General features: G+C 55.5%; 1 protein-coding gene across 1 annotated transcript in view; it reads right to left on the bottom strand.

Annotated features, from left to right (window-relative positions):
* The window catches only part of HYDIN (HYDIN axonemal central pair apparatus protein), a 118203-nt gene that overhangs the window by 36502 nt on the left and 56257 nt on the right, over positions 1–25444 (bottom strand). Inside the window, exons 18-30 of the mRNA XM_088536502.1 lie at positions 18995–19233; positions 16729–16984; positions 14957–15100; positions 13447–13590; positions 12855–13168; positions 5363–5467; positions 5100–5202; positions 4444–4551; positions 3945–4154; positions 2828–2965; positions 1862–2039; positions 1264–1385; positions 796–929 (exon numbers count right to left, since the gene is read on the bottom strand). Coding sequence (XP_088392628.1) covers positions 796–929; positions 1264–1385; positions 1862–2039; positions 2828–2965; positions 3945–4154; positions 4444–4551; positions 5100–5202; positions 5363–5467; positions 12855–13168; positions 13447–13590; positions 14957–15100; positions 16729–16984; positions 18995–19233 — 2195 coding nt within the window. The remainder of the gene's footprint in view (positions 1–795; positions 930–1263; positions 1386–1861; positions 2040–2827; positions 2966–3944; positions 4155–4443; positions 4552–5099; positions 5203–5362; positions 5468–12854; positions 13169–13446; positions 13591–14956; positions 15101–16728; positions 16985–18994; positions 19234–25444) is intronic.

Genomic DNA, 25444 nt, shown 5'->3' with positions numbered 1-25444 from the left:
ATATTCACTGCTGAAAAACTCAGTTTTAGAGAGAAAAACCCTGAAAAGGCCTGAGCACCTGGCAATTATCCTTTGCTAAGCCACTGGGAATCTAGGCCCTAGGTTTTATCCACTAGCCACAGGACCTCAAAACAAAAGCAATTTGGCTAAAAGTCATTTCTATGCAGGAGACTTCCACTGGTCTGAGAGAGACTTGCTGAGCCTGGAAACCCAGTATTCAACACCTACAGCACCCAGAGGAAGGTCCTTCTCCAGAGCAGACCCACTTAGCAAAGCGTATGAATGAGTTTCAGAACCTTTTCTTCCATTTTGGAGCCTCCTGAAGAAGCCCTTGTCTCATCGCGAAGCAGTAACAGGAACGACCAACAGCAATCCTGCCAGCATCTCAGCACATGGCCGAGGACTTGCCAAATTCATATCTCTGATTCCCAGCTCTTTTTGCTCAGCATGGTCTGTTTCTCAGTTGGAAAAAGAAGTCACCCTTTGGTTGCCTCCTTCACAGCTGGTGAGCAGTGATGGTGCCCACACTGTCTGGCAGGGGTTGATGGTCTGCGCTGGCCCCACCATAGCTCCAAGAACAGAGCTTGTCCATGAGGTGCTGAGCACCCCGAAAGGTCAAGAGTGGCAGTGTGGAGGGCGAGGACACTCAGCAGCTCCCAGTGGGTAGGCTGAAGCCCTTAAGATCAGGCCACTCCGTCAGTTCCCAGCTATTCCCAGCCAGCTCTGTAGACATCTCTGGGAGTTCCCCAAAGGCACCTGGAGGCAGAGTGCAGAGGTCCCTAAGTCCCCACTAACTTGACAAGCCGCTGGCGAGCGTGCTGGCCAACAGCAGGGTCCTCCGGGGGACAGGAAACGAGAGCTTCCTGATGCTTCAGGGCATGTTCCTCTATGAGCAGCCGCTCCACTTCCATCAGCAGCCACGTGTCATACTGCGGAATGCAAAGACAGCAGCTGGTTAGGAAGGGTCTTTCTGAGTGCCTGAACTTGCCTCTGGAAGAAGATCCCACCCCATCCTCACTGAGATTGGCCATTGCTGCGAAGGTCCGTCCCACCCTGAGCAGCTTTTCATGCCCCAAGAGACCCTGGAATAGCTCAGCAGGAACGCGGGGCACTCCGCCGAGAGCACCAGGGCAAGTGCTGCAACTTCACAGTGGGGCAGATGCTCTCCGACTAATGTGAGTAACAAGAACTTGCATTTCCAAGGTATCACGCAGCTCAATGACACGAGGGAGGTTGGCACATACCAAAGAGGGCAGTTCTCACCGTGGAGCCCAAGTCCTTCTTCTCGGATGTGGCCTCCTGCAGAATGACTGCTTCCTCTCTCCGATGGCCTTCTTGCAATGCTTCTGTTGCCTCCTTGAGCAGCCTCTCATATTTTACATTTCCTGATGGGAGAAAACAAGCAAAAATACATGGGTGCAAATAGCACTGATCCCATTTACCCCAAGAAGCCCCACAGCCTTCTTGTACTCACACACTCTGCAGGAGAACTATGGAAGCTGGGTGCTTCCTTTCCTCTCTACATCCTGAGATCCACTTCCCTCCATCTTCTTCCCCATACAGATACATCTCACCCTCTTCATCCTGACACAAACCTGTCTTTGCCAAAATCCCCTCCAGCCTGTATTACAGCTTTTCCAAGTGTTTCTCCGTAGCTACAAACTTTCTAGGTCTGTTGGCAAGCTCAGCGGGAGGCTCCTTGGGGCAGCAGCCATACGGGTTGAGCTTAGAGGCTCAAGAAGCAACCAGAAAGCTGAGTGTTGCTCTGACAGCCCCAGACCCTCCAGACTTGGTGGAGGTGGCTGTGCAGCTACCCTACGGCACAGGTGAACAGCGAGGAACCCACACAGGCAGCACCTACCTTGGATGTTTCTGGGCAGGTCCATGTAGATCCTGGGAAAGCTCCCCTCTCCTTTCAGGGAGATGTTTTCTGGCTCAAGGTGACCCACTTGGATCTGGAAAGTCCTGTAGAAGTCTCCAGGTACTCCAGGCAGGTAGGAGACAGTCAGCAGCTCTTCCTTGCCAGAACCAACGTAACCCTGCAGGGTGCGGGACGGGAGGAATGTGCCCACGAGCATTTGATGGCTGGGCTTGCGGTGCCTGGGTGCCGCATTGGAGCCCGTGCTGACACGTCCCTACCAGGACACCTCCTGCCAGCACGCTCGCTTGGAGCGCCGGGGCTGAGCTATCTGCAAACGCACCTGCCCAAACACGCCGGAGCGCGGTCCCCTGCTCTCCCACCTGGCCCTGCACCGTGAGAGACCCTCGCGGCCAGCCGAGCGGGAGCCCCGCGGGTGCTGGGTGCCCGCTCTTCTCTGGAGCCGCTTCTAGGGGTCCCGTGCTCTGCACGGGCACTGAACGGGCACAGAGAGCTGCGGAGGTGGGCGAGCACGGCCGGAGGACCACGACGGCAGCATGTCCTGTAGGCGCGGGGATGAGAGCCCTGCCAGGCAGGCGCCGGAGCAGCACAGAGCTGCTCTCCGCAAGCTGGCAGCAAGAGGGCATCAGCGGCTCGCCTGGCTCATGCGGGCAGGGGCTGGGACGGGATGCGGGCAAGGATGAAGCCCTGCCCGGTCGCACACCTGGGTAAGGTGACCCCGGGAAGAGCCGGCACCCTGCGACTCCAGCGTCAGCGCAAACGGAGCTCGGCAGCCGGCCCAAGAGCTTCCGAAGCCCTCGCGCCTCCGCTGCTATCAACACCGCTCGGAGCCCAGCGCAGACGGCGCTCGCTTGACCTTCCCGCCCTTCCTGGAGGCAACGGCTTTTACAGCTGCAGAAAATCCTCCCTCCCAGGACGGACCTACGAGGCCGTCTCCTGCGGACTCACCGTGCTGGGCACGACGAGGGGCACGCCGGGCATGGGGCTGGCTGCAGGGGCCACGCTGGGGTTTAGCACCACATACTTGAATCCCACCTTCCCGGGGTTGCGCAGGACGAGCGTCGCTTTGGAGACCTCGTTGAAGAGCTGGAGAGAGAACGGAGCAGCAGGGAGCTGAAGGCCCAGGTGTGTGGCTGGGAATCAGCGTTCCATAGTGTGAGGCCAAGCAAATATTTAGAACAAGAAGCTGTTCCCAGATTGCTCCTGCTTTGGGACCAGCTCAAATCCCTGCAAAAACCCCACAGGAATCTAAGGCAGAGCAGGGCAACTGCCCCACGTGGCAGTGCCAAAACCCGACAGCTGTCCTCTTAGCTTTCCCCTTGGACTCCTTTTTAATGTCGCTTCAGTAAAGCCACACGTGCACTTCCCAGCTTCCCTGGGATGACATGTGCTACTCAACCTCTCTTCTGCCTAGCTGCCACTGCATGGCCTGGAGACACTGAAAACCACAGGACTTCCCTAACCTGGAGCAGGGAACATCCACAACTTTCCTAGCAAAGGCTTCAATCGGGACATTTCTGGGAGCCCAGGGCTGGCGAGAGGCTCCTGGCACCTCCCCAGCCAAGTGGCACTAAAGGACCCAGAGCAGGAGGCATCAGCCTTCCTACACCTTTACCAACCAGGGCTACAGCCCTGGGAAATTTCCTCCAGCTACAGCACTGGGGGAGTCCGGGATAACTCGCTCCTGGGTTTATTTTGGTCATTATTCAAGTGTCTGCAACCCAAACAACCCATCTTTAGGCCTCAGACCGAAGGAGCAGGTCCGGGGGTGGCTGTCTCAGGAACACGTCCCTCTCGAGATGGGTGCTGGGCTCCTTTCGGCCCCAGAGCTGCTCCACCTGCTTCCTACAAAGCCAGAGGAGCCACACAACCTCCAAGGGAAGAATTCCCAAAGGATGCTTTGTGAAGGTGAAAACAGTGAGGAAAAATAAACAAGCTGCATGGACAAGCTGTCCTACCATCATCAAGGAGGCAGAGAAAGTGGCAAAACAACTGGAAAGAGAGGAGAGCAGCAGGACGGAGCGCTGCTGCTTCAGGACGAGGGTGCCACGATAACGCGCGGTACCTTCAGCCCGAAGTCGATCTCCTGTGTGTCAAACAGGTAGCGGATGAGCGAGGCCTCCCCGCTCAGCGCGATCTCGTACGTGGGGCCGCCCTCCACCTTGCAGCGCGCCGTGACGTGGGCCACGATGTCCGCGTGGCCGTAGAAGGTGACGGCCACCCGCTGGCTCTCCCCGGGCTGCAGCGCGCCGTACAGCGGCAGCACGTCGAACACCTGGGGGCAGAGAAGGAGACAGCGACACGGAGCATCAAGGCAGACGCAGAAGAAACCAACCTCTCCAGCACTGCAAAAACGTCCTATTTGCCACTGGGTTAAAAACAAGACAAATATGACCCTTCACATCAACACACCCTACGCGGCCTCTCCACAAGCAGCTGTTTCAGTGTTGCACAACGATGTGTTCGGAGGAGAACCAGCCACCGAGGGCCGTGTTATGCAGCCGGGGGGCTACATACCTGCTTAGCCTGCTGCAAACATGGAACCCGGTGAGATTCCTGCTTACCTCCTCTATTCCCAAGGAGGACAGCTCGCTCTCCTTGGCTGGTAGCAAGTCCTTGGTCTCCCCTAGGCTCCCCGTCTTCACGGGGCTCTTAGCGTCGGACTCGAGCAGCTGCAAGACAAATACCACGAACCCTAGCGAGCCGACTGCTGCTCTGAGAGTGACTGCAACGCGATCGCTGCATCCTGTTTAGCCATGTTCACACGGACATGCTTGGTTTATTTGTGCACACGTGGCAACCAAGTGGGAAATAAGGAAGACTTGATGTTTCTGTCTGAAAACATTTGGCCCTACTGTTCCTCACAGCCATAGTGTAACATTTTTCCTAATGAAAAAAGCCTACCAAGGAAAAGTGTTAAGACTGCCAGAATTTGTAGGTGAGCAGCTGCAACCCTTCTCCTTGAAGCTAGTGCTAACAGCAGCTTTTCCTGAACCTCTCCTGCTTTGTCACTTGTGCCTTTGTGCTTTAACACCCCAGAAACACTCTCTGTCCCAGAGGTCACGCTCCAAAGTGGTGACATTCACAGGTCAGCAGATCAGAAGGCGTTTTCAAAGCCAGGACCGTAGGAAGGGAGGGAGGTATGAGCACAGTCCTGCTGCGGGAGGGACAAGCAAGCTGGGGGAGACCACACGGGCGGTGGGTGAACAAGAACATCTACCTTCACGTCCGGAGAGTCCCTTGTGCCCGTGGGCTCTTGGACAGGATGCTCTGCTGTCCCCGTGCCCTCAGCTTGTGCCTCGACGTGTGCATCCCCGGGCGGTCTGCAGGAAAGGGAGGACAAGGTGAGGCCGCCAGTGCCCAGGTGCTGTATTCCCACTGCACGCTGCCGGTGATGGGACCTGCTCTGGAATCGTGGCTTTCAGCCCCGGCAGCATCCCAGAGCCTGCTGCCATCCCTCTGGTGCAGGGCTGTGGTGCTAACCTCACAGCACAGTCACTCTCCACAGCAGCCAGGTCCTTCGGCCAGGCTTCCTCCTCCTTCAGTGGTTGGTGCTCCCCGAGAAATTTAGGTTTGGGAGGGCTAAACCTGGAACATAAAGTGAATGTGACCACGAGACCTGCCAGGAAGGAGCCCATGGGGCCCCTCAGCAGAACCAGGCTCTTAGAAGGGGCCTGCTGGCTCCAAAACCCAGCAAGCCTGGGTCATTTTTCATCAACGCGCCGCAAACGGCATTTGATGAGGTTCAGCGCCCTGCTGCTCTGCAGGTAAATCCCTGTCTGCGACGGCAGCTTGAATTTCCCGGCTGTCACGGCAGCTACAGGACTGCCCGTCTCCGAAAGGGCAGGGATTTGGTTGCAGGGAGGTTACCGGCCATGTGCCAGCTGCCACCAGTGCGATCCCCTCCCGGGGAAGGTTGCACAGCAGCTGTTCAATACGAGTTGTTCAAGGACCAGCTTGGTAAATGAGGCACAAACCTGTTCAGTAGCCACTGAATTTACAGGTGGACCAAAGACCTCTGATGAAAAGTATATGCCTTCCCATTTTCATGTGTTTCTAGATGATTCTGGAACCTAATCCCCCAGTTTGGAATTGCACTGTTAGACTTGTAACTCTCTTTGTATTTCTAATAGCACAAGGATGGGCTTAAAGGGATGCACTCAATCCAACTGCAAGCTCCTGCCGTAGGCCAATGAGGGAGATTTTTAAAAGAACCACTGTGCTCACTTCCCAGACGGGAACAAGCTGCCTTAACACCACGCTCCTAGCTCTAAACTTGCCTTTAGTTTTGTGGCTCGCTCGCTAAGCCTGGGTTTTGTCTCCAGCTGAGCACCCGTGCGTGCAGTTTGGGTGCACACAAGCCGGGCTGGCTCCGTGCGCCACTGCACGCGACCCGGCAGCAGCCTGGACACCAGCACTTTGTCCCTGCAGCAGGGCAGCCCTGCGGTGGCCGTCCCCAGCCCTCAGCTGCGAGGCGGCCCAGCGAGGAGATGAAGCTGAGGCTCCTCTTGAGCCACCTCTGACGACCACTGCGGGTTAATAACCGCTCCTGAGGAGAGGCGAAGCCACGAGAGGAAAAATCCATAATCACTTATTAAATAACCTTCAGTTTCACAGAATGGTTTGAGGCAACGCAGGGCTACAGCGCTCAGACAATAACAATATTTTTCATTGCAAAGGAGAAGTCCATTGGGAGCTGGTGCGGGAAGATGATGGGATGAAAGCAAAAAGCACACGCGGTGCCTTTTACTGGGGCGGGGGGGAAGCCAGCATGAGTAACAAGGAGTGTAATACCAAACCGAAGGGAGGAGATGGACACACGCAGCCCCGGGAACCCAAGGTGTGGGCAGAGAGGTGCTGTGTTTCTCGCTGTGGGGACAGTAAGTCTTCCTGGTGCTGAAGGCAGCTGCCTTTGGAAAGCAGAGGAACAGGAAGGGTACAAGGCGAGGATAGCCCTGGAGTTACTCCACACTGGCCCAGTCTTTAGCTGGCTTGTTCCCTGAAAGGAACAGGGACTTTCTGGGCATCCCCAAAACACTCAGGAACAGAGGAAAGGAGGTGAAGGGAAGAAATTGGCTCGTGCAGCCACATGGCTCTGCTGTGGAGAGGAGCATGTCGCGGGCCCAGAGAGGGGCTGAAGGGCACTCTGCCAGCACATTGGAGCAGGGACACGGAGCCTCCTGACAGCAGTACAAGGACCCGAGGTCGGAAAACCGGCATCCACCTCCTGGGATCAACCTCTTCCACTGTCGGCCACTCAACAGCCAGCCCTGAGGTTTGATGGGCGGCTCAGGCTCCCCACGACGGCCAAGGAGAGAAGCAAACCCTTCCCCCCAGCACAGACGCCTCACGCGTCCCGGCAAGCTGCGACGCCGCTGCAGCAGCTCCGGCCACGCTCGGCGCTCAGGACGGCGGTGGTGAGGGCAGCCCAACACGGGGCGCCGCTGCGGCCCGGCGGGACGCCTCAGTGCGCCAATGAACCCGTGAAGCTCCGCACCACCTTCGGCACCTCCGCCCCAAAAACACCGGGGCTGCAGACCACAACGCTTCCTGCCACCGCTCCCAATATCCGCAGGCAACGGCGCGAGGCCGCTGGCTCCGAGAGCCATCGAATGTGGAGACGGGTGCCCACAAAGCGTGGTGGGAATGCGCCTACAGCAGCGAGAGCGAGGGGCAAAGAGCAGGCACCCTTTTGCATTAAACGGAAGGGCTGGAGTGTCGTATCGGTCCCAGGTGATTTTATTAGCCAGTTTTAGGTCCTGGGAGACAGCAGTATTCTGGTTTGGACTCCAGGAGGCGAAAACAGCAAGGGAGGAAAACGCTGCCAGCACTGAGCATACCACGATGCTCCAGCCGCAGGGCTGCTTCAGCAGCCTCCAAAGCCTCGCAGTATTTTCAGCTTCTGCAAAAGCCGTAAGACTCCAGCAGACCGCGAATTTAAATACTAAAACTTTTTTTTTTTTTTTTCCCCTGTAAACAGGTAAAAACAAAGTAAGGAAAAACAACAGAGCTTGATATTTGGTTTTGCACTGAAGCCAATCCCCATGCCAGGCTAAATCCCTTTGCTAAGATGAGATTTGTGTATTCACTGAATATTTTTTCGATTGAAATTCAAACCAGGCTGTGGAGAGAAGCAAAACCACCGCAGTGACTCCGAGTTTTCCATCTTCTGTTTTGTATAGGCTGGAAGTTATTAAACAGGATTTGGTGTTAATCTGAACACTGTGAGTGGCCCCAGAGCCATCCTACTGTGACTAAGTATTTATTAACTCCTAGTTAATATACGGTTTAAAGAGCAACTTACTTAGCTGAGTCAAAATGTTACCTTTAAGAGAAGAGGGAAAGGTTTAATTTCCCTTTTTATAAGAGCAGGACCTGGCAGATAAGCAGGGACATGGCTACAGAGGAAGAGGAGCCAGCCCTGCTCTTTTGAGAAGCTCCATCCCCACAAACACCGATGCCCATGGGTGTGATGAGCAGAGTCCGTTTAACCAAGCTCCGCTGCAGCCCGGCCAGCTCCTCTACGCTGCCTCTGCAGACAGGGAAGACGTTTGCACAAGCCCCGTGCTGAGAGCGGAGCAAAACAAGGAGGACACGGCCACGACCACCACGAGCATTTGGAAGCAGTAGGGAGGCAAAGCCCAGTTAAGGCTGAGGCCACCAGTGGCCTGAGGAGGGCAAGCTAGTCCCAAGGTAATTTAGGTGACAAGGAGAAAGCTCCTAGCCAGCTGAAGGGAGATGTTTGCACCTTAAGGAAGAGCCTGCAGAAAAACTCAGCTGGATCTCGAGGAGATTGTGGGAGAGATGATACAGGACAGGGTCTGGGATCATGGAGATCAGACTCGGGGGGCCTCTTTCACCCACAAGGAGGGGCTGACAAAGGCTCAAACCTCTGCTGGGGCTGCCCACGGGCTGAGGGCAGCACAGACCCAGCCACCCCCCAAAGAGAGAGGGAAAAACAAACCCAAGACAACAGAGCTGGAGCAGGTCCAACGCTGCGCCTAGGGGCGCGTCCCCGGTAAACCAGGGGGATGCGAAAACTCCACCCCGCCGAGCTGCCGGCATCGCCGTCTATCCCCGACGCAGGGGGAACGGGGCTTGCCAGCGCGTCAGAAATCGCACACGGATTTAAGGCTCTGTGTGGTTTCCACTGAGATTTATACAGCCTGTGTAAACACCGTTAACACTGTTCGTTAACGCCACCACTGAGCTGCTACTGAGGGTCGCTTCCACAGTACAACCTCCTTACCTCCTGCTTTACCTGCTCCCTCAGAAATGCAAAGGGACAACGGAGCCCCGAGATGCGTCCGGCTGACCTGACCCCTTGTGAACAAGAAACACGTGACGACACATCCTGGGAAACATTCCTGCTGCCCGGCACGCCGTTCGCCGGCCGTCACAGCATCCAGCAAGGGATCCTCCAGCTCACAGCACGCGCTGGCCATCCGCCACCCCCAAGAGAAGGGGGCTCCAACAAGGCAGGAGTCCAGGGGCCTACGGGGTGGGCAGGAAGCTCCCTGGAACTGTCAGTGAGAGCGATTAAGAAATTAAGAGAAATGAGGGCTGAAAAATTATGCCACCTTACTTGTTCTTGCTACGCACAGCAGGTAATCCCAAGCAAACCCCGCTCCTGCCTCCCTGACTCCTGACAGATGTTGAGATGAAGACGTTGAGAAAGCAGATACAGACACGGGCGCTCTCCAGGTTAGCCAGCCTTCTCTCACCATCAGATCAAACAAGGCACCAGGCTAAGAGCAGAGGGAGGTCCCCTCCCTGCCAGCAGCTCCTGAGTGGCTAAGAGGAAGCGATGGCACCGCAGCCACGGGGACGCCACCACGAGGCAGAGCCAGAGGCACGGGGCTGCTGGCAGCATCCCGCTGGCACGTGCAGTGCCTTGGTCAAGGCTTCTTCCTTCTCTTTCTCCACCGTGATCTGTTGTCCCAGTACCCAAGGGCTGCTCTCTATGACAGCAAACAAGAGCACTTGGGTTCTGTCACCCTCGGCTACAGGAGGAGGCCCCATCCCAGCAAACCTAAGCGTCACAGTCAAAGCAATTCCCACCCAGCCATGTGGGGCTCCGACCGCAGCAGAGGTCCTCCAGGTGGGCAGGTGTGGTCAGAAACCAGCTCCAAGCACCAGGGCAAGCAAAGCTGGCTCTGAGCTGCAGTCACGTCCCCAAGAGCTCTGAGAAGATGTTGAGCTCAGGCTTGGAGCAGGCTGGCTGAGCTGCCAGCAGGCAGCAGACAGGGCCCATGGTGGGAGAGGCAGGGTGTAGAGGACCCGTGGCGAGGGTCACTGTGCTCCAGAGCCCACGCGTTGGGTCACGAATGCCCGTTTCCCTGTCACTCTGCTCCACCAGAAGCTCCCCCACCAGCGCCAAGGCAAGCACAGCTGAGAGCCCAAGCGCCCCTTCTCCAGCGCTCGCCCTCGGAATTGCTTGTGATCCAAGCGGGAAAATCAGTGCCCCTGGTGGGCTACGAAAGCTCCAAACACATCGCCTCGAGGGACTGTAATCCCAACGCAGACTCGATGGCACCTCACGGCCCATGCGGTTTGTACCCGATGCCAGGGCACCGCCAACCTGTGCGTGCCTGGCAGTTATCGCCCGCTGCTCACGTTGCTGCCTCTCGCCCCTCCGATGGCCAAGCGTCGCTGCCAGATTTTTTGCCTTGCACTTTTTCACTATCTATATCTCTCATTTCTTCTTTGCTTCAGAAACACTTCCTCACGGGTCCATCCAGCTAGTCTATCTAAGAAAAGCCCTGGACATCACTGGGTTTGGATGTTTTTGCTCTGATGAGAACCCCAGACAACACGGAGGAGCAGGAGACCTCTCTTGGAAACAGGGCAAATGAATCAGTCCTTGCAGGAGAAACCTTTGAGATAAGAAACAGAGGGAAATATTTGTATGGGGATGTCCATCTCCTGCTGGGTGACCCTGCAGAACCAGTCCAACCCAGCAGACAGCCACGCAGGCGCCACGTCGCCATCCAGCTCTTGGTTCATCTATAACCACATGGGTCTAAAAGGAGATTTAGGGCTTCAGGGTGGCAGAGAAGGGGCCCTGAGTTTGAAACCTCACAGCCATGGCTGGACTATCTGAGGAAGCAGCACAGTAATCAAAAATCAGGGGGGAAAAGGATGAATAATTAAAAGAGGGAAAAAAAGCTTAAAAAACTAAGCACAGCTTAGATAGCTTAGATGTCCAGGCAAAGAAACAACATCTTTCTCTCCTGGCCAAAACATCCTTTTACCTGACTGATGCTGCCAGTCTCTGATGATGCTGCCACTGGTGACAGGGAGGGACAGTTAATTGCACTGATGTCCCTTCATGGACCCGCTGCTCGATGCCCCGACGCCAGGCCGAGTTCGCTGCAGCTCGGCTCGTAATTCCGGCTGAGCCGCAGCCAGGAACGCGCCCGGCCCGCCGCCCTCCAAGGAGCGCGCGGAGGCGTTCCCGGCGTGGAGCCTGTCCCGGTGCCCGGCTCCGCAGAGTTCCTGTCTGCGGAGCACAACGGGGCTGCCGGAGCATCCCCAGCACTAAGCGGCCAGGGGGCTGCGCGGGAGCCCTGCGGAGCCGGGAGCACCATCCCGCTGGATGCTCAGGAGCTCGAGCTGCCGCGGGGAGCCCGTGGGCGCCGGTCCCGCCGAGCGGAGCCGGCTGCGCATGGGGTGATGAAAGGCTGAGAACGGACACAGCCCTCGTGTTTCCAAAGCCATGAAGAGGATTTTTGAAGACATAAGTAACAATAAAGAGGCAACTGGCCAACGAGTGCTCCCAGAGGAAATTAATTCCACATAGGCTTCGCTGTAATGCGCTTGTTTCACTGTTATTATAAAATATAAGCATTGTTCTGTCATCAAAATTAGATTCTCTTCTTCAGGTTGTAATTAAACCCTAATCTAATTTACTGGGAGATGACAGGGGCCTTCAAGCAGAGATTACTGCCCTGCTCGGCTCTTCCCTGCCCTCCTCCCTTCACCTGCTTCAGATGTGCCTTTGCACAACCAGAAACCTTCTGTATCCATCCCCAAAAACACCACCCATAAGAGCAGCCTCCCACTCTTGGTTGGCAGGACCCCATTTTGCCCAGACTGCCCCAACCCCTCCACAGACCCCAGCTCATCTCTACTTCCGAGTCTCTGCCCTGGGCCCGATCCCAAATCCCTCAATGAGGCTGTTTATCGATGGCCCGCGTTATTCCGAACGGTTGCGCTTCCACACACGCTGCTTCGCTTTGCCAGGGCTCTCAGGGCATTGTGGAAAGAACTATTTGCTGCTGTAATTAACAGAGCTGCCCAGGGAAGGCTCCTGCGTGATGCGGGGAGGCCGCAGCAGCAAGAACCGCTGGGGAGGAGGTTACAGACATGCTCCAGCGCGGCAGCAACGCTGCTCCCCAGGGCTCAGAGCACCGCAGTCGCCACCGTCTCGTTGCTAAACGGCTGCTTTGTGAGTGCGACACGCGCGTTAACGCACGAAAACTCACATCGCCAAGGAGGGGGGTGCCTCGGGCCAGGACAGCCTGAGAAAGCAGCTTTCCAAGCCAGCTTCCCTTCCTAGGGGAACCCGTGTGGGGGCCACAACAACAACGAAAAGGCCCGAGAGACCCGGGGCAGCAGTGGATTGTTCAGCTGCTGGCAGTGCCTGCGTAGGCGGGTGACACGTGGTGACAACAAGGAGGACTGACAGGGAAGAGCTCGTGTTGTAGATCTGCTCACCCAGGCACCTAACCCTAAGCCAGTGCACAGCTCTGTGGCTCCAGAAATAAGAAAGCAGGATCAGGAACTGTATAGAAGTGCCAGGACGCTCCCCTGGTCCCTGCTTGGTTCCTATCCTGGTGGTAGAGGTCACCTGTCCCCAGCACTGACTCTGAGCACAGCTGGTAGGTGTTACTTCCACACTTGGGAGATCCCAAGCAGGCTCTGCACACCAGGAAGGAGCAGGGCTCCAAGGAGAGGACAAAGCTGCACCTACCTCACTTGGCTTGCACGGCCGGCCATGAGGAAGGACCAGCTGTAGCGGACAAGGAGCGGGCTGCAGTTGGTCATCTCGATGTAACGGACATCTTCAGTGTCGTTTAGGAGGCAGCCGAAGTCCACGGCCGTGGTTGGGAAATGGAGGTTTGGGAAGAACACCTCTCCTCGGAGGGCAATGCGCTCCTCGTGGAAGTGCTCAATGAACCGTATTATGAGGGCTGCGTTTGCTACCCAGCTATCCAAGCCCACATGAAAAGCGGGGTTAAAACCAACGGAAAGATGAAGTTCCTCCCCTATTTCAAGCTTTATGGCCTGCAAAGAGAGAAAAGAGGATATTAATCACCAGTGCAATGAAATTCCAAGGGCTGATGGCAAATGTTCAAATGGAGACACCAACAGGGGCTTCTCGGTTCATCCCTCATCTTCCAGGAGACGATGTAGGAACCCAACACAAACTAGGACTGGACTGGTGAGCCAGTAGACCCGAGGCTCCCCTGCCCAGCCTGGCTCTGCTTCAGAGAGGACCACGAGGTGCCACCACGCTCGTTCCTCTCCAAATCCCCCCAGAAGGGCTGTCTGTGTCTGCTCACCTGACCATCCATCCCGATGGGTTGCTGGTGCTCATCGCACAAGGAAAAGGGCTGTTCCAAGGACAGGATAATGCTGACCGGCAAGGAAGAGATGTTCTTTAAATCAAGAGGCTCATACTGAGGAGTTAGGACATCACTGGCTTCCTACAGAAACACAGGAGAGGACAAAAAGAAAATTGAAAGAGCACTTGTGGACTTCCTTCCTCTTCTGCTGCATTTCACATTTTTCAGCCCCAGAAGAGCTGACATCCCTGTTACTCCTTCAGGTTTCTGCTCTTCTAGAAAGCTTTAAGCATATGAGGCACTTCATGTTTAGAAACCACAGTACCCCTCAGGAGACAGGGAAAAGTCTCTGCCTCATGAACAGGTGAGGGAATAGGACCCCTAGATGGGGCAGCTGCTCAAAAAGGAAACCACATTGTTTGTCTCCAGTTTTGTCTCCTGGACTGAAGAGCAGAAGACATCCCCACTCCTATAGACCACCTTATTACAACTTTATAGGCTCGAGTGCTCACAGAAAGAGCAGCGAGGTGAGCCCGGGAGTACAGAAAGCAGGTTTCAGCCCGTGGTGGACAGATGCATTAGCCTAAAGTTGTGTTTCCATGTTTGCACCCACATCCAGCTGCATGGAAGCCCAGCCAGCTTGGCTGCAAAGTGCCTCCTGCTGCCCTTGCTGTAGTGACAAGCTGTCTACAGACCCCAATGCTCCAGCCTAAGCTGCTGCTTCCTCCTCTTTGTGTGTTTCTCTGGGCTTCCTGGATGCTTTATATAAACCAGACAGGGCTTGGGAAAGCAGTTCTGAACACATTTATATCAAACAGCTGCAGTGTCATTGCACTCAATAAATCGGTGCGCGCGGCATCAAGCAGACTGCAGGCAGACATCAGGGATGGCTGGAAAGCATCTAATCAAATCCAACCTGCCTCCTCACAGGATTTTGTGCTACTTTGGAAGGCAAGCAGCTAAACAAGACCTGAAAACACAGAACCTAAACAATGAAATATTTTCTTTTTTTTTTTTCCCCCCCCAGCCACCTCACAGGAGAGGGAAAGATGATGCAGGAATCCGGATCTGGAGAGGAGGGCAGCTGCTCAGTGCCAGTGTTACCACTGCTGCAGCTGGAGGATGTCTCTGGCTCCTCCGAAAAGAGAGCTTGGGGGGAATGCAGACATCAGAAGGCAGACAAACAAGTGCAGACAGTTTTTCTTGTTAGCTCGAGGAGCTGACAAGATCCTCAGTTCCCTCAGCTTCCTTACAGGAGCGACGTTCACATTTCCCCATGCCTTGGAAGCTGCTGGTAAACTTCCCTTCGTACTGCCTGCAGAAACCAGGGGCCGAGACCTCAGGGGTTGCAGGAACTGAAATAATGATTTAAGTACTAACGAGAAAACCTCCGTCCCACTCAAACTGATGGCAAAATCCCAACAGATATCAAAGGAGGTCACTTAAATCCCTTGTTTAAACGCACACAGGCTTTTCGAGGTGAGCAGGAGGCAACCTGGAGACTCACCTTCTCCACCCGGAAGGTGATGTCCCTGGAGGAGATGTGCAGGACGGGGGCAATGAACTCGCACGTGACGTCCACCTGCATGATCCGCTTCTTGCCCGCCTTGCTGCCGATGACGGCGTGGCACAGCAGCCGCTCCTTCACCACCTGCGGGGACATGAGCCGCGTCACCCAGCGGCGCGGCAACGGCAGCGGGTGACACAGCGACTAGGGACGGGGCGACCTGGGGACGGACATCTTGTCACTGGATCCTGACAGCCTGTGAACAGTAGATGTTATAACCATGAAACTGCTGGTCACCTAAATCCCCCCCTTTATGATGGTGGGCACTTCTTTTTGGCGCTCAGATGTCCACACCACCACAGGCTTATATCCACAGAAGGCACTCGTGAGGCATGTGCCAGCTGCAATCATCATAATTACTGCCTCAGTGATCCCGGTTTTCATACATCCCCTTGCTAAGTGTAATGCTTCCAGGAAACTGGAGGAAGCTTCTAGAAAAAAAAAAAAAAAAAAAAAAGAAAATAACAGAATTGCATTAAGGAGAAGAGGTGCTGAAAAGGCCCGGGGCGGGTGTATCGTCCCTCAGGGGCTGTGGGGGAAGGAGGTTTCCATTCTCCAGAGTTAGGGAGGGCAGAAGCTCCAGGGAGGAGCTTACAGCCACCCAGATCAGCTGTGGGCAAGGCAAGAAGCTGGGCTTCTGAGCAACCTGAGCAGTAAGTTCTGAATAGCCAAGGAAAATGGCAAGCCCACTGCCAGGGCCTCCGCGTAGCCACGCTGGGCTCACCATCCCCTTTCAGCTTCCCAGTGCACTACCACTTTATTGCCTTTCTGGTGCCTTTTCATTTTGGCAAAACCCTGGGATTCAGCAGCGCAGGGGAAGGCCCACAGCGAATGAGTTATCAAGTCTGCAGGAAGCTCCCCTTGAAGCAACTCCCCAAAGCACCTTCCAAAACACTGCTACGGGGAGAGGTGCAATGCAGAATCACTCCCCATTCACCCAACGGCTTCGGAGCAGGGCAGCCCAGCCTGGAGCTTCTCTGCAGACCTGGATTTCCCCGGGAAGGGCACTGGAAGGGAACCACGCTGAAAGCCTCTTGTGTAGCCCTCCCAGAAGGTGCCCGGCCTTCTCGCCAGGCCCGGCTGCCCTTGGGACGCCGGGGCTGCCCGAGAGCAGGGCGAGTCGTTATGGAAATATTGACACGAGTCGAGCTGTCAATTATAATGATCCCTGGGAACAGTCTCCTGGGCAGAGGACGCCGCTCTGTGATCATTACAGCTAATGCGCCGTGCTCGTTTTTCTCCTCCTGTGCTAGACAAGCCCTCAGCCTGTGTTTGTACAGACAGAAAAAATGAAGCTCCCAGATACTGCCTCCCCTCACAGGTGCATTGGATGCTTCCCCCAGATATATTACCATACATTTTTCTATTTACTCTTTGCTCCCCCCTCAGCTGTCAAAGCAGCTCTTCCGTCTGCCCTTCCTTTCTGCCTTGGCATGCGACACTTCAGGACATGCCGCCTGCCCCGGCGCAGCCCCTTTTCTTCAGCCATATCCTGGGCTTTGCAAGTTGGGCTCGCGGTAGCTATAGTAACACGAAAAGCCTTAGCAACTCCGAGCGGCCAGCAAGGAAAGCAACCCGGGCTGTCATGGTAACTTGGGGCATTAAAACACTTGAAAGCAATTGCTCATTTTCTTAAGCAAATGTCAAGGGGCGACTGAAGTCCAAGCGGAAACGAGCCGATGGAAAAGGCCGTGTCCGGCACAGGAGCTCACCTTGGGAGTCCTGGAGGAGCCTTCCAGCATCATGTCCATCGTCTTGCCCGGGGCCAGCTCCATCCTGAGCGGCCGGAGCTTGAAGACGGGCGACGCGGGGCGGAGGCTCTGCGGTGGATTCCTGCCTTTGGCCTGGGGGAGAGTGGGGAGACGATCCCGCTGGCGGAACGGGGCGAAACCTTCTGTGGTCCAGTAGAGCTGGTGGGTGCGCCGGCCCCGGTTCGCTATCCTGAAGCGGTAATAGCAGGGCTCCTGACTGCCAGGGAAACAGAGAGGGGGGACATCACACAGCGCACGGGGTCTGTGGTGACATGACCTTTCCTGTCCAAAGCTACAGCAAAAGCCAAACTCTGCTGCCCCTAAGGCTACTGACATCCACGGCTGGTTTCTTCACGTACTGCAAACACATGTTTCATGAAGAACAACCTCTCCGGGCCCAGATCGTCCCGGGAAGAGGGCACCCCGGCCTCTGAGCACCATTCCCTGCAGGTCTGGCTCCTTCAGCTGCTGAGCTCATCCCCATGGAGCCGCCTGCTGCCATGTCACCTCTCTGCTGACCAAAGGACAGGGCCAAAAGAGCCATCTGCGGCTCCAGTTTCGCCCGCGCCCTCTCGAGCTAGAGCAAGCCTTTAAATAAAGCTCCATGGCCTGAAGGGAAGAGAGGAGAGCTCTGCCAGCGAGGCCACGGGGAGGCATCCTCCGAGCTGCAACTCAGCTGGGAGGCACTGCCAGACCGAGGGGCTCGAGCGCCCTTTGCACGTCCCGCAGCGAGAGGCAGAGCCGGTCCCAGCTGCTCCATCCGTGTCCTGGGGGCTCCTCAAGAGCGGGGACCACCACGGGGTTCCCTGAGCGCCAGCTCCCCTCCCTTGGGCAGCTCCTCAGCCTGCCCAAGCCCTTGATCCCAGAGCCTGGCCCGGGGCTTCGGGAAGAGAGCAGCCCTGCGAGCGCAGCCGGAGCCGCTGCAGCCCTTGCACGAAGCAGGTGGCAGCAGGACTGGGTCTAGCTATTGAGGCGACACGGTGACATCAGGGGATAAATAACCCAAGCCAGATATGAAACAAGAAGAACATTCAATGAAAATTGATTCCTTTATATAAAGGAACACTAACTGCAGGCTAGTCAGGAGCAATTATTTTGCCCTCTATAAATCTAAGCATGATCAGCAAAGCAACTGTTCCTGGAACAATTACTGTCTTTTTTTTTTTCCTTAAAGAAAAAAGGAAAAAAGAAAAGAAGTACCAAATATGCAGTTTATAAAATGTGCCTCTGCCATAAGCAGCCAACACAGAAGTGAGGGTCCAGAACAAACCAGTCTTTGAAAGAACCTGCTAAAAAGGCTTGATGTGCACAGGGTGAGCACGAGGCGTTTCATCTCGGGGACAGCTTTAGATCAAAATTTTGAGAAGCTCCGGGTAGAGGCCTCATTTCTAGCTCTTTAAAATTCCAACCCATCTGTCTGTGTGCAGCTCCTGAAGTGCATTGGACACACACACTCCTCTCTGCAGGGTCCCAGTGCAGGTGGGTGGCTTTCAGGTGCACATTTAAAGGCCAAAATCTACCCTAAACACGCCAGGTTGAATTCTGCTCGTCTAAGCAAAGACCCGAAGCTTAGGTAAGTGCTGTGAATTTTCCCTATAGTCAGGGAGAAGGAATAAGCACTTCCAGAAGGCGATTCCTCTTGGCTGGACGTGCCAGGTGAGCACTTTGGAAGGGCCTATTTTCCTTCCCTGTTTATCAAGAGGTCCCTGGGTTGGGACCCAGCAAAGTGAGGGATGACACTGGGCAAAAACCAACGTGGTTGCTGCTGTGGGACTCCTGAGCAGAGGCTGGAAAGCAAGCAGCAGCATCCACCTAATTGAGGAGTCACTAACAAGCTACTGACAGGTTTTCTGCTGGGGGGAAAAAGCAAGCAGCACTATTGCAAAGAGAAACGTGTTCGTATTTTTAACGTTTCACAGCCAGGGGCTTCCCAGACGCGGTTTTGCTCCAAATCCTTATTTGACAAAAGTGGGGAAATAAACGTATTATAACGGAGGGCAAATTGGTGACAATTTTGCAACTGGTTTCCATTTTGATTGCTTTGGAGGGAGAGTGTTTAATGACTCTGAAACGGTCATAAAATGTTTCTAGAGGAATTGCTCTAGCTTGTGTTTTAGTAAAATGCAGGTAGGGCCTTGAGGACTGCAGGAAAAAGAGTCTGAAGGACTACAGACAACCTTCCTCTTGCTAAGCACACGGGAGAGGCAAAAGCCAAGGGTTGTCCTACCTGAAGTGAGGGCCCAGATCAAGCTCTGGAGCAAAGGGTTTGTCAGTGACGATCGTGGTTCCAGTGCCGACAGCCTGGACTGGGATCTCGTAGGTTCTGTTGTTCTCTATGACCACGTTCACTGTGTCCTTGAACTTCTCGGTATCGTCAAGGTTGGCGATGAGGCTCAGGGACACCTCGGTCCTGGGTGGGACCACCCCCTCCCTGGGTTCAATCCTCCAGCGTGAGCATTTGTCAGCCTGAAACAAGCCAAACACCGACTCAGGAAGGGAACCACAGAGGAATGACTGAAAGATATGAGGATACCAAGCAGAAAGGGTTAGTTTTGCTAAATCCAAGCTGGGGCAGTAGCGTCTAGAAACAGTAACTCTCTGAAATCTTCTGTAAGTTTTTTTCACCCCCCTTTCTTTAGGGGACTCACTTCATTAACCCCGTTTTGCCCAACCCGAGGGACGTTCATCCTCCGGAGAGGGTTATTCCCCCTCCGGCCCCTCATTTGCAGGAGACACCTGGGAACCCACTTTGTTTCTCCTGCCTCGGTGGCAAGGGCTGGGCGTGCAGAAGGCTTGGGGACAAGGGAGCCGGGACTGCTCGAGTCCCATCGCGGCGACCGCCTGGCTGCGGAAACCAGCTGATCAAAACCCCAACTCCAGAGGCGTCTGGCAGCGTTTCTCAACGGTGCCTGAAGGACCAAAGCACCCGGTTCCCGCTAATCATCAGCTGCTGCCTCCCAGTGCCCTAAGGCTTTGGAAAATTCCGCTATAAACATTTACGTCTTTATTATCGCAGTGTGGATAGTAAAGCAATTGCAACTGTGCAAAAATAATCATAGTAAGGGAATAACATGGTGTGGAAAACATGGAAGAGAGATGACCACAAACCACAGCCGAGGGCGGCACTGCAGGGACTGGCAATGCTGGGCGGCTTTGCTGGTGGCACGGAGCCCATCAGGATGCCGGCCAACCTCGGGCACGAGAGCCTCAGGAAGCAACGCAGCCCTTCCCAGTTGGGGAACACCTTTCAGCTGACCCCTCAGCTGAGTCCCGAGCTCAGACTGGCCACAGAAGCAACAGCCCACGGCGCGTTTAAGGTCCTGGCCCAGCACGTAGGCTCCCAGCTGCGATGACCCCTTCGCCAGGGCTGACTGAGCAGAACAAGCCCAAGGCATCAAATTATTCCAGGTATATTGCACTGGCAAGATTAATAAACTCCGTCAGTCCCATGGAGTTTGCTCTTCAGAGCTGTAGGGAGAGAATCTCTTCAAAAAAAGCATTGCTTCTCCACAAAAAGCTCTCTAGGCACCAGCTACCTGCCCTTTCTTGCTCTCACACCTCTCACATTCATCATTAGCTGCAATGAATTCTCCGTTCTTCTTGCTTGGGATGTCACAGGGCAATACTCTGACGCTGCCCTTGAGCTCTGGCTACCTTTCATTCCCTTTTCTGCGCCCCAGACCCAGGGCCTTGGGCAGGGCGACGCAGCAGCGCTTGAAACAGCGATCGAGCGCCCAGGCGAGATCTGCACGTGGCAGAGGGAGCAGGGCCCGCGTGACCTGCTGGCCCAGAGACACCGCTGCGGACTTCCGGGAACGCCACCAACCACCCAACACGCTCTCGTCCCAAAGGCCACGACCAAGCAGCGATGCAGGTGGAGGGCGGCAGCCTGAGCTCGCCACACGTCACCTCCCTGGCCTTCCTCCGCTGTCCCCGCTCTCCCGGTGCGGCTGAGCATCGGTCTCCAGGGACGCGCTGGGCTGCCCACGGCCGCGGGCTCTCCGGAGAGCGCGTTCGTAGCAAGCCAGGGGGTGTGAGATTTTCACTGACATTAGCCTACGACTTCTCCTCTGATTCATGCTGACATAGGGTAGCTAGCTTGAAAAGGAGCCCTCATGGCTCTGCTCCGGAGGTGACGCTGCAAGTCTGCTATCTGACAAAGCTCATTTATCAACGCCTGGCAACGAGCCAGGCAGCAAATTGGACCCAAGAAACTATCGCCGAGGAGAAATGATAGGCTGTCCAGACGGAGCCAGGGTTTGAATTCCCCAGTGTCATCCACTGCAGACCCCCTGGGCCCTGGCAGACCAACAGCTGATGCCTCAGGAGCAAGATTCACATCCTGCCCTCATCCCTTGGCTCAGCAGCTGGTGTGGGTCCAAGGGGCAGCCCAACTACCCCACTACCTGGGGACACAGTGGTTTTCACTGCTGGACGCCTTATATCCCTCCAGGTGAGTCTTCAGCTGCTCCCCAGTACAGTGGGCCAAGTTGTCACGTATTCTCCTCTTGCACAGGGTCAAGGCTAAGTGTGTGCAGAAAGGGGCTAGTTGCCTGCACACGACTGCATGTGGGGCAATGGCACAAGGACAGCACTCGGACATCCACCACGCAAGGCGGCTTGCTCCGTACCGGGACCGCACCAAGAACCTGCATCCTGCTGCGACACCAGGAGCTTTGCCACAACTTTGATCCAGTAGCTGAAGAGAGGATGAAAACGGGCACGGAGGCAACTGGCCTATTAAAAAAATCACCATTTAGGAGTCTAAGACCTGACTTCTGATAACACCCCTGCTACTTGCTTATCCCCAAACACTCCATGAAACAACACAACAGCTGTATGCACGGAATAGACAACGATGGTGGATATTTTGTCCCCGTAGGATCTTGCTTTACTGGCCGCCAGAGCCACTGAGCACTAGCCAACGGCTGGGATAGATCATTTAATCAAGAAACTTGACATAGAGATCATTAGCTTCTCCCAGGACAGACTTCCCTCACGAATACAAGCTGCCAAGATCTGCTTATAGCGACCACGAGCATGGATCTGAGATACACGGCAGCCCTTAAGGAGCATCCGGGGAGCCTCCGCACTCACTTCTCCTAAAGCTGCTTCACGCTGGTTAATTAAAAGCATCTGGATGTTCTAGCCTTGCACAAGTGAAAGAGGAAGCAGGACTCAAGAGTCAGAACGCAGCGTGTTTCTGACCAAGCTGCCCGCCACGGATGAGCGCTCGCACCGCCTCGAGCTGACCCATGATTTGCCACCATATAAAGCCCTAGACTTCTAAGCGGGAATATCATCTTTCTAAAACTGGAGACATCTAGTGCCAACAAAGCGAATGGCTTGCCCTGTTCGGAAATCAAACTCAGGAGCTGGTCTCCAAAGCTTCAGAGATGCCACAATAATTGGCCGGTGGCCTGAGGCTCTCTGTTCTGGGAGCACCCGCATCCGGGCGAGGAGCAACCCCACAGAACTGGTGCTGCTGATTGCAATGGGTCCCCTCAAGCTGCCGAGGGACAAGCGGTGGAAGGGACCATCGCGGCACAGCAGCCTGCAGCACGGAGCACCCGCCACTGCCGCAGCTCCCTGCGGCAGGGCCGCCCGCCCCGCGAAAGCCAATTGAACACCCCTTCCCACCCAGCACTGCAGATCTCCGACCGCAAACGCCTGAAGGGCACGGCTCTGCCCGGGCTGCAGCAAGAACAAACTCCAACGAGGCAGCTAATTATTGAGACGCCTGGAAAAAAAGAAGTAATTTACAATAAATTTACCAAGAACCCAATCCAAGTCTGCCCTGAGCTCAGCACGAGCAGTCAGAGAGCCGAGAAGGACGCGGATGCTCCTCAAAGCCTCCCTCCCTGCAGCCTGCACGGGTGGCTCTGGCGACAGCCGGGACCCGCAGCAGAACCCCTAGGGCAGCACCCATTTATCTGCACTGGTTTTACATTGATCCCTGTGCTTCGCTATCTATCCATATGGCTATTGCTTTAGCAGAGGGAATTGTGGGGAAAAACCTTGCAATAAGCAGCAGCAAATTAGGAAATGAAACAACTGCTCCGCTAATGAGGAGAGATGCAAGGACGTGCCTAGGAACTGCATGTTCTCTCCTTGCTCGCTCCGAATTCAACAAGAAACCTTCATATGCTGCTCTGAAAAAAACCAGCATTTTTACTCCAGTGAACTTCAAGTAAAAAGCTAACTAACTGTGGCCTTTTTCACCAAATGGGCAAAACTTGGCCTTTTCTGCAATATCAACTCCAGCTGAGTCTCCCGGCAGTTCATCCCAGGGGGATGGGAGGGGTCTCCAGGTTATCGGCGCTCTCTCCAGAAGGATGGAGGTGGCTTCCAGCCCATCCTGCTCAGCATTGCCCTGAAGATCAGGTTGAAGATCAGCTCAGAAGGAGACAGGACCCTCAGAATCAGGGAGCGAAGCGCCGTCGGTAGGAGAGGAAATCCCAGGCAGGGTTATCTCTCTCCTCCCCAGTTACCGGGCACCACAAGGGCAGCGTTTGCCACCCCACAGGGGCTCATAACAGCCCCAGCGTGGTGCTTGTGCTGGGTAAGGAGCCACGCGCCGGCCCGTCCTCCCTGACCACACAGTTGTGTTGCTGGGTGCATCAGGCACCGCTGGTGACACCAAGAGGTGTCACCATTAACGAGCAGCTGAAAGGGAAGACAAGAGACGCAGGAAATGGTCCTGGGGGCTCTCTGCTAACACAGCCCGGCCTGCCCGCTGCGAGAGCCACCGCTTCTTCCCTTCGCCGATACCACTGCTTCCCACCTGGCAATACAGCAAAAATCCCCAGTGTTTGAGGAAGGGGGGAAGGACGGTGACGGTGGCAAGAGGAGGAGTAACAGCCACCTCCTTTCAGCAGGTCACCTCCTTCCCCCTGCTATGCTGCAAGGGCTCCTGCATGTTGACCTGTTCCTCTGACATTTTTATCCAAAGGGAAAGAGGAGGGATAATCCTCCTGCATTGCGGGATCCGGAGGGATCCCGAGGTCACAGAGCTGCAGAGAAACTGGCAAGCAGGGAGCGAGAAGCAGAGAGCTACAGTGACACCCACACTCCACTCGGCAAAGCCCCCTCTCACTGTCCCCATGGCCATGAGAAGCCAGGGCAGGACACGCTCAATTTCTGCCCGCAAACTGAGGCCATCAAGCCCTTCCTTAGGGCTCCCTTAGCGATTCCCCGCTCCTTTCCTTGGGATGCTCAAGCCATGCACGTTAACGAAGCCGCCAGCAGCTCTCGGCAGCACACGGAGGAGAGAGGAAATCCAGCTCCGCAATCCATGTCCCTGCACCACCAATGCCAAGCTGTCCCAGTGGAACAAGGAGCACAAGTTGGTCGACATCCACAACACCCTGAACTGCAGGATTTTACCTGCCCTCCTGCCAGGGCCACAGCTCAGCAGAGCCCTCGGAGCCCGGCCGGCCGGGACGGAGCTGCGGAGCTCAGCATCGCACCCAAGGGCCACACAACGGGGCTTTTCCCCTGTGCTCGCTGCCTTGATCCGGCTCCCCGCGCCCCGGCAGCGCGAGCTGCACGCAGCAAATCCATGGAGAGGCAGCACCCCCGCCGCCCCGCTCCTTCCCTCCCATCCCCTTCAGGCGGGTTCCTCTCCCGCGTCCATCGCGGTATCCACGTCTCCAGGGTGCTGCAGGGTGACGCGGAAGCACATGCTGTTTGGCAAACCTGGCAGCGGGAGCCTGGCTCTCCCAGCACTGCCTCCGCTCTGCCTCCAACACCAAGGGAATGGGAAGCACCAAAGGGCTTTCCCGGTTTGAGGAGAAATCAGCAGCCCTGCTTTGCCACGTCCCAGGGGCCACAGGGCTAACCTCAGCCCAGTGCCCCTTTTCCCTTGCTCTGGATGCTCCAGGAAAAGCAGCAAGTACAGAAACAGCTGGGGCAAATCCCAGATGCTGCCAAGACCAACCTCAGCACCAGCGACTGCTTGGTGCCGTCTGAGGCACCGTTTACAGCTCTGCAGTCAAAATGAAGCTGCTCTCATCTAACCAAAAAAGCATTGGTGGAAGTCAGGTCTGCGCTCAGAAGAACTAATGCAATAAAGAAAGAACAGCAGGAGACAGAGAGGACAGAAGGGGAAAGCAACCACGTCCGAGGAGCCCGTCACAGAACCCTGTTTCCTGCATGCCAACGTACCAACACACCGTGTCTTATCGGTGTGGGCACGCACACATGGCAGGAGAGACCTACAGAGTTTACGCTCTCATGTTTTCAAGCTGATATTTTAGCATGGAGAGGATCCGCCTGCCAGCCAGGTGACGCAGCATCCCATGGAAAACGGCCGATCCAAGTTCTCCGTGTTCTTCCAGGCCTCAAGGAGAGGCCAGCACTGAAGGGACCTCAGCTCCACGGTGGTTCTTGCACACTGTTAGCTTCTGACAGGCAGCATCCTCTCTGGAGGAAGGCCCTCAGCAACCACTCCCAGCAGAAGACTGCCTGATCTCAATACACAACGTTGAAAATGTGTCTTTTCATTTTTATTTCTGTTGCCTCTCATTTCAGTTGGGAGGGAGGCTTTATGAAAGCAGGTCCCCAGGACACCACGGGGACACCACTGCACCATTGTGGCACAGAGATGCTCAGTGCTGCTCCCAATGACTCACCCAGCAGAGCGAGGGGACACCCCATCGCATTACGACACCCTCCT

Source organism: Tinamus guttatus, unplaced genomic scaffold, assembly GCF_059628265.1.
Source record: "Tinamus guttatus ecotype Peru unplaced genomic scaffold, ASM5962826v1 Tinamus_guttatus_pri_ptg000674l, whole genome shotgun sequence".
NCBI classification, from domain to species: Eukaryota; Metazoa; Chordata; class Aves; order Tinamiformes; family Tinamidae; genus Tinamus; species Tinamus guttatus.
The sequence above is the reverse complement of the archived record's forward strand: the minus strand, read 5'-3'. Positions and strand labels throughout refer to the sequence as shown.